Source organism: Alligator sinensis, unplaced genomic scaffold (assembly GCF_000455745.1).
Source record: "Alligator sinensis unplaced genomic scaffold, ASM45574v1 scaffold520_1, whole genome shotgun sequence".
In the NCBI taxonomy this organism is placed as follows: domain Eukaryota; kingdom Metazoa; phylum Chordata; order Crocodylia; family Alligatoridae; genus Alligator; species Alligator sinensis.
In genome coordinates, this window is record NW_005842064.1 from 2578484 (window position 1) to 2593448 (window position 14965).

Below are 14965 nucleotides of genomic sequence, written 5' to 3' on the forward strand. Positions count from 1 at the left end.
GGCTGGTGCTGCAGCAGGCGACCATGCCGGAGATCCCTGGGGACTACACAGTGACGACCCATGGCCAGGGCTGTGCCCTGGTGCAGGTGAGAGCCATGGCTCTGGGGACCAGCAGGAGACCACCTGGGGCCCTGCAGAGACTGCTCTGGGCTGCTGCAGCCAGGCCTGTGCTGTGTTCTTCACCTACTTTTTGTTCCCCAGCTAACCCTGCACTACAACCTGCCGCCCCCGAACAGCGCTGCAACCTTTGACCTGCGTGTGGAAACAGACCCAAGGAAATGCACTGGGAGTGCCAGAGCTGGCTTCAGCCTCATCCTGCACACCAGGTATGAGCTGAGCCCTGTCAGACCTAGCTTGAGACCAAGCTTCAGGGTAGGCAACAGACCAAGGAAACAGTAAGATGGCTGGAGCAGAGCAATTCCTCTGCAGAGCTGCGGTGGGGCAGGAGTCACCAGCATGGGCCTGTCTAACCACAGGGCTGGGAGCTGCAGGGGCAGCTAGAAGGCAGCTGAGATCTAAGAAGCTCGTTCCAGAGTTGATACATTAGTAGCTCCCATGAAGGACCTTGCACCAACGTCCTTTTCTTGTGGGGGCAGATCAGATTGGAAGCCAATGGGGTGCACACCAGAGTAGGTCGAGGACATTAGAGACACTATCAGGGGAGAGAGGACAGGAGATATCTGTACACAGAGCAGCCCCATCACTAATGTCTGCTCCATTGTTGCAGGTACAGTGGGGGACGCTCAGCCACCAACATGGCCATCCTTGAGGTCAAGCTGCCATCTGGTTATATCCCTGACAAGAAGTCTGTGAAGAAGGTGAAATGCCCGGGGAGAATGGATCCCCAGACAGGCAACCCAGGCCAACTGCTGTACACCTGGGGATTCCCCAAAAGGAGAGAGTCCAGTCGTCATAACAATTTTTTTCCAGTTTGCACCCACAGGAGAACACCCCCAACTCAGACATCCACCCAGCTACTGACTGGGTTTTGATCCTCCTCAACTCCTGCTGGGCTTTTCCCCTGGCCTTCCCTCCCCATCATGGATGCACACTACTTGGATGTGACTGGTGGGGGTGGCAGATCAGCCAGTTTCCCTGGGCTAGGGGAGATGTTGGGACGAGGCCTACTATCACAATCCCCAGCAGAGCAGTGAGCATGGTCCTGGCCCCTCAATTCCAGACTGAGCTTTCACCTCTGCATTTAGCTGATGCAGCACTATTTGATGAAGACGCTGGAGGTTCAGAAAGACGAGGTGATTCTCTACCTGGATGAGGTGAGTGCCACACAGCTAACACCATGGCTCAGTCAGCCACCAGAACCACCAGCTGTCTTTAGACCTCCCCATGGGTGTTGAACTCTTCCTGCCCCCTCAACATAGTGTGAGGGAGCAGTCCCTGTAAGGCCACCTGTGGTGACTCAATGAATCATCTACCTCTAACTTATGAATTCTGCTTGGTGTTGTGATGTTGGTGTGAAAGCTGCTGTATCCTGGAATGGCTGTGTGTATCCCTACTGGCTGAGAAGGAAAGTGTCACATCCTTCCCATGGGCAGAAGTTCAGAGCCCAGTCATAAAGGTGGCCAGGCAGTAGATGTGCTAGGGAGGTTGACTGAGGCAGGTGAAGCTGCTGGTCCAAGCTGTGGCTGGAAAAGGGTTTGGAGCAGTGGTGAATTGCCAAAGGCAGAACAAAGGAGCCAGGGTTTTGTGAAGTAAGTCATGCAGGTCAAAGGAAGAATCAGATAGGCTTTGTAGTGAAGGTGGGGACTGGCATTGTCATGGGACCAACCAAGGCTGTGGAAGGCGACCTGCACGGGAAAGACTCTGGTTCCAAAAATAAGCCATGACCTACAAGAGAAGGATCCTAAATTATCTGAGATCACTGGACTGAGGTGCATATTGTTGACTAGATCTGTATATTCCCTGTGCTACAGGTAAAGAGGTGTCCTTTACATCTGTGTGTGTGATGTGCTACAGCAATCCTGTGCCCCAAGAGTTAGCCTTTAGTTGCAGAGTGCTCACAGGTGTGGAGCCCCGGGGAGCATGTGTTTGGGCTGGGCGGGGAGTTAGGAGCCATTGCCAATTTCAGGAGCAGGTAACTGGGCTGGGGGTCCCAGCCATCATGGACAGGATGCTAGGCAGAGGATTTGCTCTCTGAGAATCTGCCACAAGTCTGGGCTTCTTAGAGCACAGCAGGCCTAGTGAGGTAAGCCTCAAAGCAGGGCAGCCTGGAAAGAGCCCAGTGTGAGAGGCTACTTAACCAGGGTTGCGCTTGTGAGACCAGCTTCTCAGATGCATGCCACTGTGAGGCTGCTTGTGGCTGCCTCGCGCTATGGGGCTTCGAGCTGTTCCCCAAGCCCACAAATTCCAACTGATCCATTCTGTGCTCCCCACATCTACTCATCCCCCTCACCCAACAATTATTTCTGCCCCGCACACCCACTCACCTTTCCCTGTTCGCCTTTCCAGGACTTCATGCTGCCACACGGGAGATAGTGATGAGAAGGGTGGGGAGCCGAGTAGAGGAGGAGGGAACAACTCTGTTGGACCCTTTCTGCCCCCTTCGCTGTCCCCAAATTAGCAAACGCATGTTGGATTGAGAGAGAGGTGAGAGACCTCTGGCTGCCTCCTACATTCACCTGGCTTGGCTGCTCATCCTTAAAAGGCAGGGATAATGGGAAGACAGCCCTTAGGAGGGAATTTTCCCAGGCAGGGTTCACATGGCCAAGGGTGGAGCAGTCCCATTGTTTTGTTACTGGCTGGAGAGAGTGTGAGCAGGTTGGATGGGATGCAAATGGGCAAGCATGAAGGTAAATGGTAAAGAAAGTGGGATCTGATGTGCCCAGATCCTAGGGAGGGCCCTTCATGGGACTGCAGGAGGGGTTGGTACCTACCCAGCTCAGAGGGTTCACCCCATGCACTCATGCCCTCTCTCTTTGTAGCTGACTAAGGCCACAGTGAGCTTCACCTTCTCCCTGAAGCAGGATTTCCTGGTAAAGAATCTCAAACCAGCTGCAGTGAGACTCTACAATTACTACGAGACAGGCGAGTCCTACCCTGACTATACCTCGTCCCCGTCCCTCACACCTGCAGTGTGCCAGGAGAGGGCTGGGGATCACTGAAATCTCCCCCAGTTCTCACACCCATGTCAGTGGCTGATCTATCCCTTGCTGAGGCCTGAGATTAGCACTTGGGGACTGGTGTGCTGGAAAAGGCTGGCAGAGGAGCAGGTAGGGGCCTGCAGTTGGATCTCTGGAGACACTTGCGAGAAGCACATTCCTGGGCTCAACCTATGGGGACATGCCCATTGCATGCTCACCCCCACACATTTCCCCTGCCATCCAGCTCCTCAGAGGCCTCCAGGATCCCTTCCACTGCAGGGGACACACCAGGACGTGGGGAGACAATTTATAAATGGCTGACTCAAGCCTTATTGGTGGTACCAGTGTGACGCAGATGAAACTGGGGAAAGCTCCCAGCCCTACAGCTGGGAACAAGTGCCTGTCCTTACAGGAGGGCAGACCTACAGATGGGGGTAACAAACCCCACCGGGATGGGACAAGGGAGGGTCTCCTCCATGTGTTGCTTTCCTGGTACATGTCCCTTCTTGCTGCAGGTGAGCACGCAGAAGCTGACTACAGCGCCCCCTGCAGCTAAGGTAGGTGCAGTGTGCCCACACTCTATGTTGAGAGGAGCTCTGGGGACCACACAAAAACTGCTAAACCCTCCATCATCAGTAGAGGCATCGACATCACTGATGTGTGTCCAGTGACAGGGTGGAGAAAGCAAGAGGCCTCATGGGGGACCCTAGTCGGAGCACAGAGAGGCTTAGGGGCTGACAGGGCAGGGGGAAGAGAAGGGAGAGCATGAGGCTGTAGGAATGCAGGAAGGTACCCTGACCACCTGAATCCAGGGAGAGGGAGGAACTGTCTGTGCAGCCCCAGAAGGTAGCTCTAGGAGGGGGGGCCTAGGACTGAGTGGAGAGGGGGCCTAGGACTGTGCCCCAAAATCTGGGCCAAGGTGAGCTGCAGGGAGACTGTGAACTGTGACCCCATGGAAGGGTTTGGAGGATCAGCACAGCTCAGCTTGGGCTGTTTCCCCACTTCAATAAATTAAGTGCCAGGAGGGAGGGCAGCAGACAAGATTCTTTGGGTAAATGTGATATATTTCATTAGATTAACTACACAGTTGGAAAAATTGTTCTTTGTAGGGTTTCAGGCACAAACACCCTTCTTCAGGTATTGGAGAGAGTCTGCTGTGGGTTTGGATGCTCTCCCAGGTAGATTAGAAGCCAATATGAAAAAATGCAGGTCTGTGAAAATGCTAATGCAGAGAGGCTCTGGGACAGGTCTCCCTCTACCTGGGAAGCAACCAGTCTGAGGGCAAGCCCCTCTTCTCCCCTGCCTCATAGATTTGGCTGTTTAGGCCTTGCCATTGAGGTTATCTTCATGGGAAACTGTGGTCACACACATACCTAATCGCTGTAGCCTGACAACATGGGGGTTGTGTATGTAGGGAACAGGATGAAGAACTTATGTAAGACATAGGATCCTGTCTGGGAGGCCATGTCTGTAATTAGGTTGGTGCTGGGGAGGGCACAGAAAGCATGTCTGAAGGAGAGATTCTGGGGTATGAGTTGGAGAAAGTTGGGGTGCATCTTCTAGCAGAATCATTCAGTGGCAAGGGGAAGGGGAGACAGGTTGATTTTAATGCCTGTCTCATTGTCTGTTGTTTTGAAGCCTCCCAAAGCTGACATCTAAGGGATATTCTCACAGAAGCCACTGCCCTGCCAACCAGTTCCCTCCACACCCATGAGCAGTCAGACACCCAAGGATCTGTGGGGCTGACAGGCCTCTTCTCACCTGCTACTCCTAACTGCACCCTCCCCTCAGCTTGGGCTGGACAATCTGCAGCAGAGCAGACCTGACATGGACTCTGAGCATCCTCCTCCAACAACACATCTCAGCTTGTTCTGGAAATGTCCTCTTGTCCTCTCAGTCTCCAAAAATGCCAGCAAAACCAAAGGATCTGCATGTGGGGTCAGTAGGTACAGTGTGGATATTTGGGTTTTGCTGCCTGTCATGCCAGAAGCTACTCGTTAGACCTAGTGAAGTGTCGACCCAAGTACAAGACTGCTTTCTTGCTGTGCCTGTCTGTCTGCCTCTGGTGGGAGCTGGCTATGACCCTGAATATAGGACATGGTTTCCCCAATGTCATGGGTCTTTCTTACCTTTTCACACAAGTGTAGACACATGAGACAGAGCACCATATTCCATGTGCTGCATTTAACTGCTGTGAATAGAAGATTTGCCTTGTCTACATGAAAAAGAGCAGGTTTAGTTCAAGCACAATAAACCACTGTCTTAAAAAAGCATATCTACACTGTGAACTATACTGGTTACAAACTGATGTATCATAACTAGTCAATTTTTTTTTATAAAACACCTTCCTTTTCCTGTTAACTCTGGGTGCATCTACACATGAAATTAATGCAATGCAATAAACTCTAGAGTAGTTTGCACCAGAGTCAACTGCTGCTGAGCACAGCATCTACATGTGCGTCTGGGATAGCAGCAATTTGATGCTTCCAAATCTAATGCGCTTTTTGGAGAAATAGCATCTTTCTGATAGATTTGTGCCTGTTCTTTCAGTTAAGGTTTCTTAGAAACTGTGGCCAGAATGGCCTATGAGATTGACTCCAGACCATGTATACAATGAGCTGTTAAGTCTCAGCACAGGGCACCACCAGTGTCCAAGTTCCCTGAGATGGCAGGGAACTGTTTAGGTCAGATATACCCTACATCAAGGGAGAACATTTTCCTGACCCTTACAGGTGATAGGCTACATTTCTGAAGCACCAGATGTGATACTGATCATTGGCTTCCTGCAGACCCACCTGTGTGCTGACTGAGCAGCTCTGGCAGGCCTAGTTTACTATGAGCTACTATGATGCAGTCATTGACATGCTGAAGTTCTCAAAAGATGATGTAAAATCTCCACCTTTTGACCATGAGCTTGCAAAGTAAACAGGCTTCTGTCTAGCAATGGCACTCTTGAGTTTTTTATCTACATGATATACGTAATATACAAGAGAAGCAGTCAGAGAGAACAAGAATGTGGGAACAAGAAGAAGGTGGAAGCTAGACCACAGATTTGCTGTACCACAGCCTGAATTACAAAAGGATCCATTTTATGCTGCTGTATATTATATTGTTGTGCATCCCATGCCTGACTATATTGACATGTTCCAGGGAGACATTCAAAGCATTTGAAAGCAAAATACAATATAAGTCTGCTCATACTGTCAAAGGCCTTGGTCACATCTATAAAGGCTATGTAGAGATTGCAGTTCTGTTCCCTGTACTATTCCAAAATCTATTTGATGGCAAAGGTTACCTCAGTGGTACTGAGCCCCAAGCACACTGAAAGTCAGGTAAGACATATTTAGCCAGCGTTAGGAGATGAATGAGGACTCTAGATAAGTCTAGAGTGAACTCATTGATGATATTGAGCTCCCAATGTTCTTTTGCTTTTGGGTTGCAGAGGCATGTTTGAGGATTCCAAGGAAGTTTCAGTGAATGTCTTTGGGTATGAACAAACATTACAGCACTTCAAGCAGTTTTAAAAGGTCATAAAAAGTGAGTGTACAGTGATGATACAGTGCTATAGCATAACCAGTTGGCCAAAACCATATAAAAATTACTCTGTATGAAACAATGTTCGTTCTTCTCATCAAAGCATAATACAGACTTGGTCAGCCCAGTAGCATCCCACAGTGCATAGTTTCCCACCCCAAGGCAGCCTCTCAGTGACATACTCTAAACTCTACTGCCCTAGGGCCAGTGTACTTTATATGTGACTTGAATTTTTAAAAGCTAGGTGCAAAGGCCAGGCACTGCCATTCTTTACTTACCAGCCCACAAATATGGCTTCCGAAGCATGTTGTGAATCCTCTTCAACCACCTACTCGTCCATCCAAGTACTCACATGCACATATGCATTATTGCATGTGCTCCCATGTGTTCACATAGGCACATTGCTCCAGTAAGGCTCCAGCCCCATGGCTAGGTCCTACATAAACATACACATAAGATCTGCCTCCCATGCCCATCCCCAGTACAGCCCCAGCCCTTTTCTGGGGCAGGAAGAATTCAGCTTCTGTGTATGTTCCATGTTGCTTCCCTGTGCAGTTTCAGGCCTGCCACATGGAGACCTGTAACAGGGGGCCCATTCTGGGGCCAGCTAAATGTTGGCCCCCGCGCCTGTTTCTGGGCTAACCGCATGCCTCTCTCGTCTGCCACGCCTTGTTGGAAAAATGTTTAAGATGTTATTCAGACAGTAGGCTGCCTGTTTTAAGACAGCGATGACTAGGGGTGATATTCCCAGCTCTGAGCCTTCCCCTACATTGGGGCCCATGCCTTGCAGATGGCTTCCCAAGCAGCTACGCTCACCTGTAACCCTTCTTCCTCTCTGGCTGTGGTCCCCTCTCTGGGACTTTTGGCTCCCCCCAGACACCTCCCATCTCCCTGGCTTAGCCCGTAGAGTGGCAGGCACCAATAGTGCCCTGCCACAAGACCCCTTACTCTTTGCAGGAGTTGAGACCTTGGCCTCTTCAAGAGATGAGCAAACTGGTTCAGCAACAGTTATGCAAACTGGCATTTGTCATGTTCACCTAGGGAGGAGGGTGCATGTCGTCTTAGTCATGCTGGCACTGTGTCAGTTCTGTGGGTATAGGGAACTGGTCCCAAGTTACTGACCCTTTGCAGATTTATCATCAAATATTTACCTGCGCTCAGGAATTTTTTACCAGAGTTAAGTGTCAATCAGGAAACAGGCCAGTGTTGCAAGTACTTGCTGGGAAACCCCTGCCAGCCCGCCCAGTGTGAGAATGACTGAGAAAAGGGGTAGCCATAAGAAATGTAAATGCTAGGTCTCTGCTACTGTCTAGCTCTGCCACTGCTAGACCCACCAGCACACCCGGTACCAGCTGTGTGTCCCCAGGGACAGCCCCAACAAATGAGCCAAACATGCCACACAGTCCTACTGTTGTCATGCACCTCCAGGAACAGCATTTTCTCCCTGGCCCCTGTCATGACCCAAAGGCATGATTTTGTATGTGCTTTGGCACCAGAATTATCCCCGCCAGGTTGCAACTTCATTGCACGGGAGAGTTTCCTATTGCAGAGGAGAACCCTGGTGCAGGGACGAGTTTCCCGCCTCTTTGCAGCTTCTTTTGCAGGGTGCATTGCTCAAGTTGCAAGAGAAATGCACGGTGCAAAAGAGTTCCTGCCACCCGTATGCAAATTCGTTCCCCGCTATTGGCTAGTTTTAAATTATTCCCATGTGGCGGCTAGCGATTGGCCTGTTAGCTGTATAAGAGGCTTGAGCAGTTTCCGCCCCACCTCTTCCCGTCTTCGAGCGCAAATTTTATAAGACGTATCTCCGATTCCGATTTTGGTGGCGCATTCACCCAGAGCATCCGGAGCTCTGTTCCGTGGAGCCTAGCAAACTCCACGTGACTGTCCGTGTTGTCTGTGTCTGTAACCGCAACTCAAGCAAGTTTTCCAGCCTACACCACTGCCATCTCGGTGTAAGTAAATAATCTTTAAAACTACCGCTAAGCATTTGTGCCTAATTCCAGCTCGTCACCCTCCCTCTCCGATCCAGCGTGCCCGGGCTGCTGGCCACAGCCCGCGTGCAGCATGAAAAAGGGCTCGGGTCGCTCCCGGCCCGCACAGCCCCTAGAGCTGGACCAGGGTGATGGAGTCATCTCCTCTGTCCCCTCTCAGCCTGCTCAGCTAAGAGCAAAGTTTGATCTAGTCTGGTCAGAAATGACTCAGTTGAGCTGCCTCCCATGGCCTTTACTGCACTGTTTAGTAGCTCCAATTCCACGGAAATGCTTCCTGGGAAGTGGTGCCCAGTGTGAAGCCATTGCTGCCAGAGGATGATATGCAGCTGCTTTCTGATGTCTCCTTAGCATGCTCCAAGGTGGATAGCCATGTCACCTGGGCACTTGATGCATTTGTGTTACATGACTACATCCATGCCTGGGATTCATAGAGGTCCCTAGGGATCTCTGTAGCCCCTCTGTCTCCAACTGCACCTGGGTTCAGCTTGCTCTATGTGCCTTTCCAAGGCCTTGTCCGCAAAAGGCTGCTTGTATCACAGTGCCTTGGTTTGATGGAACCCTTGACAGCAGTGATGAAGGAAAAAAAATCCCAAGGGCAGAAGAGTGGGACAGATGTCCCTTGATGAGCTAATTTAGAAAGAAAATGTTGATTGTCATCAGGAAGTAGGAAGGAGCTTGTATTGCACCATGGGGCTGGGTTAGAGCTTATCTGATCTATCAGCCTCTTTGTTGTGTTTATCAACACAGTGGAAAGCTAATGGGCACCCTGGCAGATGGGCTCAGACCCCCAAAATCTGCACGGTTGTCTGTTGCCCTTTGATACTGACCCAGTTGCACTTTTCTGTTAAGGGGAAGCAGTAGTGACCTTAGGGTGCAAATTTTGTAAGCCTGACATGCAAAGCAAGCCCTCACTTTGCCACTGTGGCATCAGGCTGCAATCCTTACACTCCACCCAATGACACCTGAGGGAGCTGCTAGTTGCTGTCAAGGCTGGAGGTACAACTTAAAAATAAAATCTTTAGTGGGCCTTGTTGGTTCTGGGTGAAAAGCATAGTATCTGCCATGCCATGCACTCTCCTTCCAGCTCCAACAGAAGGTGCATATATATGCCCTTTTCCTGCTTTCCAGGGATCTGAGTTTTCCTTGGAAGTGTTGAAAGGTCCCAAATTTTGTCACTGAACAAGGTTATTTTCAGCATTGACAAAAGTGCTTGTCAGTGCATTACAGTTAACCCCATTGGGCAGTGTGGCTGAGCGCCTCTCTCTCTCTCTCTCTCTCTCTCTATATATATATATAGAGAGAGAGAGAGAGCTCTGGGCATCCTTTGCGGTGGACCCCTGGCCCTTTTGACCATTCTGGTCCTGGCCCCAGCATATATATATATATATATATATATATATATATATATATGGTGGACCCAGGAGAAACTGTGGGGCTAGAGGCTCAGAGGCCTGATGTAGAGTACCCTCAACTGGTCAATGCTGGGGCCAGGACCAGAACGGTCAAAAGGGCCAGGGGTCCACCGCAAAGAATGCCCAGAGCTGGAGGCCTGGGGTTCTGACTGGCCTTGGAAGTGAGGCCAGGGCCTGTGTGGCCAAAGGTCCCAGGGGCATCACGCCCAAGAGGAGAAATAGTTTCAGGGAGCTAGAGAGCCCACATGAAAGCCGGGTAGGCCGCCTGAGTGGAGGGATCTTAGAGGGGTCTGAACTGGAGGATTCTGGGGCCCAGTGTGGGGCCAGTGAGATTAACAGCTGGATGCCATCTGCGAGGCTTGGGCTGCAATGTAGGAGAGGATCGGAGCTGCAGATAGCACCCCCTGGCATCAGGGCAAGAATGGGCAGCCTCCCACCTTAATTAACATCGTAATTAATTAAGAACAAGGTATGGCAGGTGAGTCAGGTGGGTGGCGTACCCAAAGGCAGGTGGGGAAACTAGCACTGTGGCTAGTTGGGGAGCCCTAGTTTGCCACAGGTAGCATCCTATGTAACTGAGCAGAGGCAGATTCAAGAGGGGGTGCAGGTGTACAGTTGCCCCATTTTCCCCTCCCCACTGATCTCTGCTCCACACAAAGCTTAAACCAACTCCTAGCAGTGGCAGCAGCATTTTTATTCAGGTAGCAGTGAGGGAGATACTTGACTTAATTGCTCATTTTAATCATCCTGATTCCTTCCAATTCTTCATTCCCTTGGTGTTAGCAACCCTCTCTCCTTTTTTAATAGTCTTGATGTTACATTAATCAAGCAGTTCTTCTGCAGTTCTGCTGTCTATTAATGGCTCCAGGTAATGTAGCTCCTAGTTCTAGCCCTGCAGCCTGTTTTTAACTCTAGCTAAAAGCATTACCTTGGGTATGGAAATGTTAACTCAGATGAACATTAACTCAAGTGTGGAAATAACTTTCAGTGGAGCACTGGATGCACTACCAAGATGCTCAAGAAGGCTTGATTTTGTTTTATGACTCTGAAAGAGATGTACATTCAATTCTGATGACTACAGGACTAAAGAAAAGACATTTGATTATTTTGCCTAGTTTGTTATGATTTTCAATACATAATATATGATGTGGCAAAGCAATATACGTTCCAATAAAGTTACATTTGGTTTAGCTTAAATCGTAAATGGAATAATAAAGCCCTAGGCCCCTAGAAAAATATACTATTTGGTTTCTTTTTACCTGGAGAAGACTGTGTTGTATGCTATACTGCATCACACCAACTGCACGCCCTGCCCCTTTTCAGACTCCTAGATCTGCCCACATATCTAAGCAACCTTGTTTTAGGATATATCCTGCTCCCCTTATTTGAGGACAAAATTAGAAAAGGCACCACAAAAATTATCAACCTCAAGACAGCTCAGTAGGCGCACTGCAAACCCCTCGTGTGTCACCGCATGAGTCGAAACATGAAATCTCAGAAATCCAGAGCCTCCCTAGTCTGTGGCAACCAGGAAATGACAGAACTTTGATGGACAAACTAGCTTCACCTGAAAGACCAGAAAGACAAATAGCTTGGGCTGCTGAGAACTACAGTGCAGAGTTGAGCAAGACCAGAATGCCTGCTGAAGGTCAGATAAGAGAACATGGTGAAGGACACATTTTTTATGGGAAAGGCAAAGCTGGATTTAGGAGGTAGGACTTACCAGCAAAAATTGCATTCAGCTACTTCATAGGATGAGCAAAACTCTCGTGACGTGCAGACTTCCTCTAGACAGCATACTTCAGTGTCTATGCCCCATCATCTGAGATGATACTGATAAAGACACTCTTCACTGGTGAGCTAAAAAGGACTATTCTCCAAAGACAGGATAAAAAGTCATATTTATGGGTGACATGAAATGCTAGGGGTTGGGAAAGGTCATGTCACCTGGAAAAAATATGACTGGAAAAGAAAGATTTAGCAAGGGGAAGAGCAGTGGCTGCCTCCTGCTCTGTCCACAGAACATAATCAGACCTGGACATAGCCATGGGCGAACCAGGTGGGCCTGGAGAAAAAGGTGCAAAAATGAAAAAAAACCCTACAGTTGCAAAAAGAAGTTTTAGTATTGCACATATAGAGGACTGGCAATGTTATCAATTGAAAACTAATTATTTAAAGACATCAATACCACAGATGTGATAAAGACTTTTGCAATGAGTCTGATTATTATCACCTCTTGCAAAGTGGGTCCCAATACTAAAAGTTTGCCTAAGGCTGCCAGGAGTCTAGGTAGGGCACTGAACATATCATCATCACAACAACTCTGCTCCATCTGACAGATATATACACGAGCCTGTGGATGTGGCCGAAGTGCAAATACTAGTCACCAACTCAAAATTGCTGCGTACAGGCTGTGCTGAGGACTGCAGGAAGAAGTCCCCCCAAAAACTTTTTTGAGCATGTGAAAATAGTGATTGCACAGAAAAATAGGCACCTCTCTGTCCCAATTTTCAGGGTGCTGCTCCAAGTCCAGGAGGCACTACATGCTCTTCAAAGAAACCTTTAGAGTAGAGGAATGTGATTAGCTGCCTTTAGAGTAGAGGATTGTAACTAGTGCTTCCCTGCTTAATCCTGTTCTCACAAATAACTTCATCCTTTCTACTTAAACTGCTAAAATTCAGTCTGAGGCAGATACCAAGGCTGAAAAATGTCAGCCTAGATGAAAGCAATTTGACACCATTACAAGCCATTGGAAACAGGAGCCTCATGAGCAACACAGGGTGCTGTGGTGTTGCTCTTGGCTCTGTGATAGCAGAATAACTGCTGCCAAACTTCACCCACTCCCTTTTCCTTGTCCATCCTACTGCATCACTGCTGAAAAAAAAAGGGTCTGCTGCACCCTCTGCCAGATATAATTCATGTAATAGACCTCACGCACTCACCTGACTATTTCAGAGACCTGACATATCGCATGACTTATTTCCGACTATTACAGAGAAGTAGGGCTGGAAGGGATCTCCAGAAGTCACCTAGTCCAACCCCCTGCCTGAGGCAGGATGATACCTATTCAAACCATCTTATACAAATCCAGCTGGTCGGAGATTAGAAACCAGCAATGGTGGGGGTTATGCAGGTAAATGTTGTCATAGCTGTATCCCCCAGGGACCTGACGCAGCCTTTATTTACCTTCAGGCTTAAAGGCAAAGCTCCTGATGCCTTGTCAGAAAAAGGGAGGAAGAAAGACCCAGCAAGCCTGAGGTGTGCATCCACCACCCAGCCTGCACCCCCAAGAATGGGAACCCCAGCCACCTTGGCCTGCCTGCTCCTTCTCCTGCATCTCACAGCTGGGATCTCTTCAAAGTCGTAAGCCCTGTCCATGTCTGCCTGTCCATTCACGTGGTGGTGGTTGGAGGAATATGTGGAGGCAGTACAGAGGGCCCAGGGGTGGCTGCTCAGGAGTCAGTAACACCCTGTCCTGAGAACGCAGTCCCTGGTGCTGAACTGGCTTCAGCTCCTGCTCGGTCCTGGAAGCAGAGGGAAGGCTCCAGGGAAAGGCTGGGTTTGGGACTTCTCTTGCGGAGGCTGAAGAGGTCCAGGTCCCTCAGTCTCTCCTCATAGGGCTTGTCCTGTAAGCCCCTAACCATATGAGCAGCCCTCATTAAATAGCTTCTTCAGGGGGCAACCAGATTTGAACTGGGGACCTCTTGATCTGCAGTCAAATACACTACCACTGAGCTCTACCCCCATAAAATTCATGCTCTAGGTGAGGATTGAACTCACAACCCCAGCATAGCTCATCTAAGTAATGCTGTATAAGTACTGTGCACTAACCAATTGCACCACTGGAGCAACTGCAAAGGAGTCATCAGGATGAGTATATATGTGGAATTGCTCCTGTCTACCTGGGAGATCAGACCAGTCCCTGGTTCCTTGTCTGCCCCACAGTGCTGCCCAAGTTTGAAGTGACCATTGAGCTGCCCCCTGTGCTGAAAGTGCTGGATGACAAGCTCCAAGTGCGAGTGTGTGGCCGGTAAGTCTGAGGTCACCTGGAGGCCTCCTACACAAACACACACACACCAGGAACTGGAGACATAACTGGGTAGTTCTGGTCCCTGGGTGGTGGAGTATGGTGCAGGGGCAGCAGCCAGAGGTCCCCTGCTGCAGGGAGGATAGCACCTCCTTTTTTGCTGTCAACACGTGTCATGACACCCCCATCCCCCAGCTCCATTCCAGCACATTTCCCAACTGTTTAAGAGGGAGCTCCCAGGAGTAAAGAAGAGGAATGTGGTATATGGGATGTATCTTGAAGGGGCCAGCAGTGGGATGACCCAGTCTCTCCCCCTGATGCCCTGTGGGTGTAGTTGTGGTGGTGGGCAGTGGCAGTTCTGCCTGCAAGCTGTGAGCATGTGAGTTGATGAATCCTGTTCCTAATAAAGATAAAGCTGTTTACCACCCTACCAGTCTCTGCTGAACAGTGATTCGAAGACACAACCCCAGGGGCATGGAGGTCTGAGTGAGTGCCCCATCCCTGTACTCAGCGGCATAGAGCAAACATGGTCAGGGGGACACTCCCTGTGCCTTGTCACTCTAGATGGTGAAGTGGGAGCAGGGACAGGCATGCTCATAGTTTTGGCACAACCAAATGGCCAACAGCACACTTGTGGGCTCATCACATGAGTCCAAGTGCCAGGGATGAGCCTAACAATGCTCACATCCAAAGGAATGTGATGATAAATCCTACAGAGCTTGCCCAGCGTTCCCCAGCACAGACAGGGAGGTCTGCCCAGAGACAGACAAGTAGACATGCCCTCTCGGCTGTCCCAGCCCCAGCAGGCCAGGCCCTGGCACACTCCCTCTATGCAAATCCCAGTTAGATCCTGCTCAAGGACCTGCCCTGGGGTGCTCAGGACCACTGCCCCCAGGAGCC

The 14965-nt window shown here is 49.8% G+C and overlaps 2 protein-coding genes across 2 annotated transcripts in view; both read left to right on the plus strand.

The window, feature by feature from the left end:
* The window catches only part of LOC106721825 (alpha-2-macroglobulin-like protein 1), a 46835-nt gene extending 41969 nt beyond the window's left edge, over positions 1-4866 (plus strand). The window contains 7 exon segments of the mRNA XM_025203749.1: positions 1-86; positions 202-326; positions 728-818; positions 1206-1274; positions 2940-3042; positions 3614-3655; positions 4737-4866. The exon segment at positions 1-86 is cut by the window's left edge and continues 34 nt beyond it. Of these exon segments, the coding sequence (XP_025059534.1) occupies positions 1-86; positions 202-326; positions 728-818; positions 1206-1274; positions 2940-3042; positions 3614-3654 (515 nt within the window). The 3' untranslated portion in view covers position 3655; positions 4737-4866.
* Positions 4867-12084: 7218 nt separating this feature from the next.
* Positions 12085-14965, plus strand: part of LOC106721822 (alpha-2-macroglobulin-like protein 1) — a 25084-nt gene continuing 22203 nt past the window's right edge. The window contains exons 1-2 of the mRNA XM_025203750.1: positions 12085-12097; positions 13984-14068. Of these exons, the coding sequence (XP_025059535.1) occupies positions 12085-12097; positions 13984-14068 (98 nt within the window). The remainder of the gene's footprint in view (positions 12098-13983; positions 14069-14965) is intronic.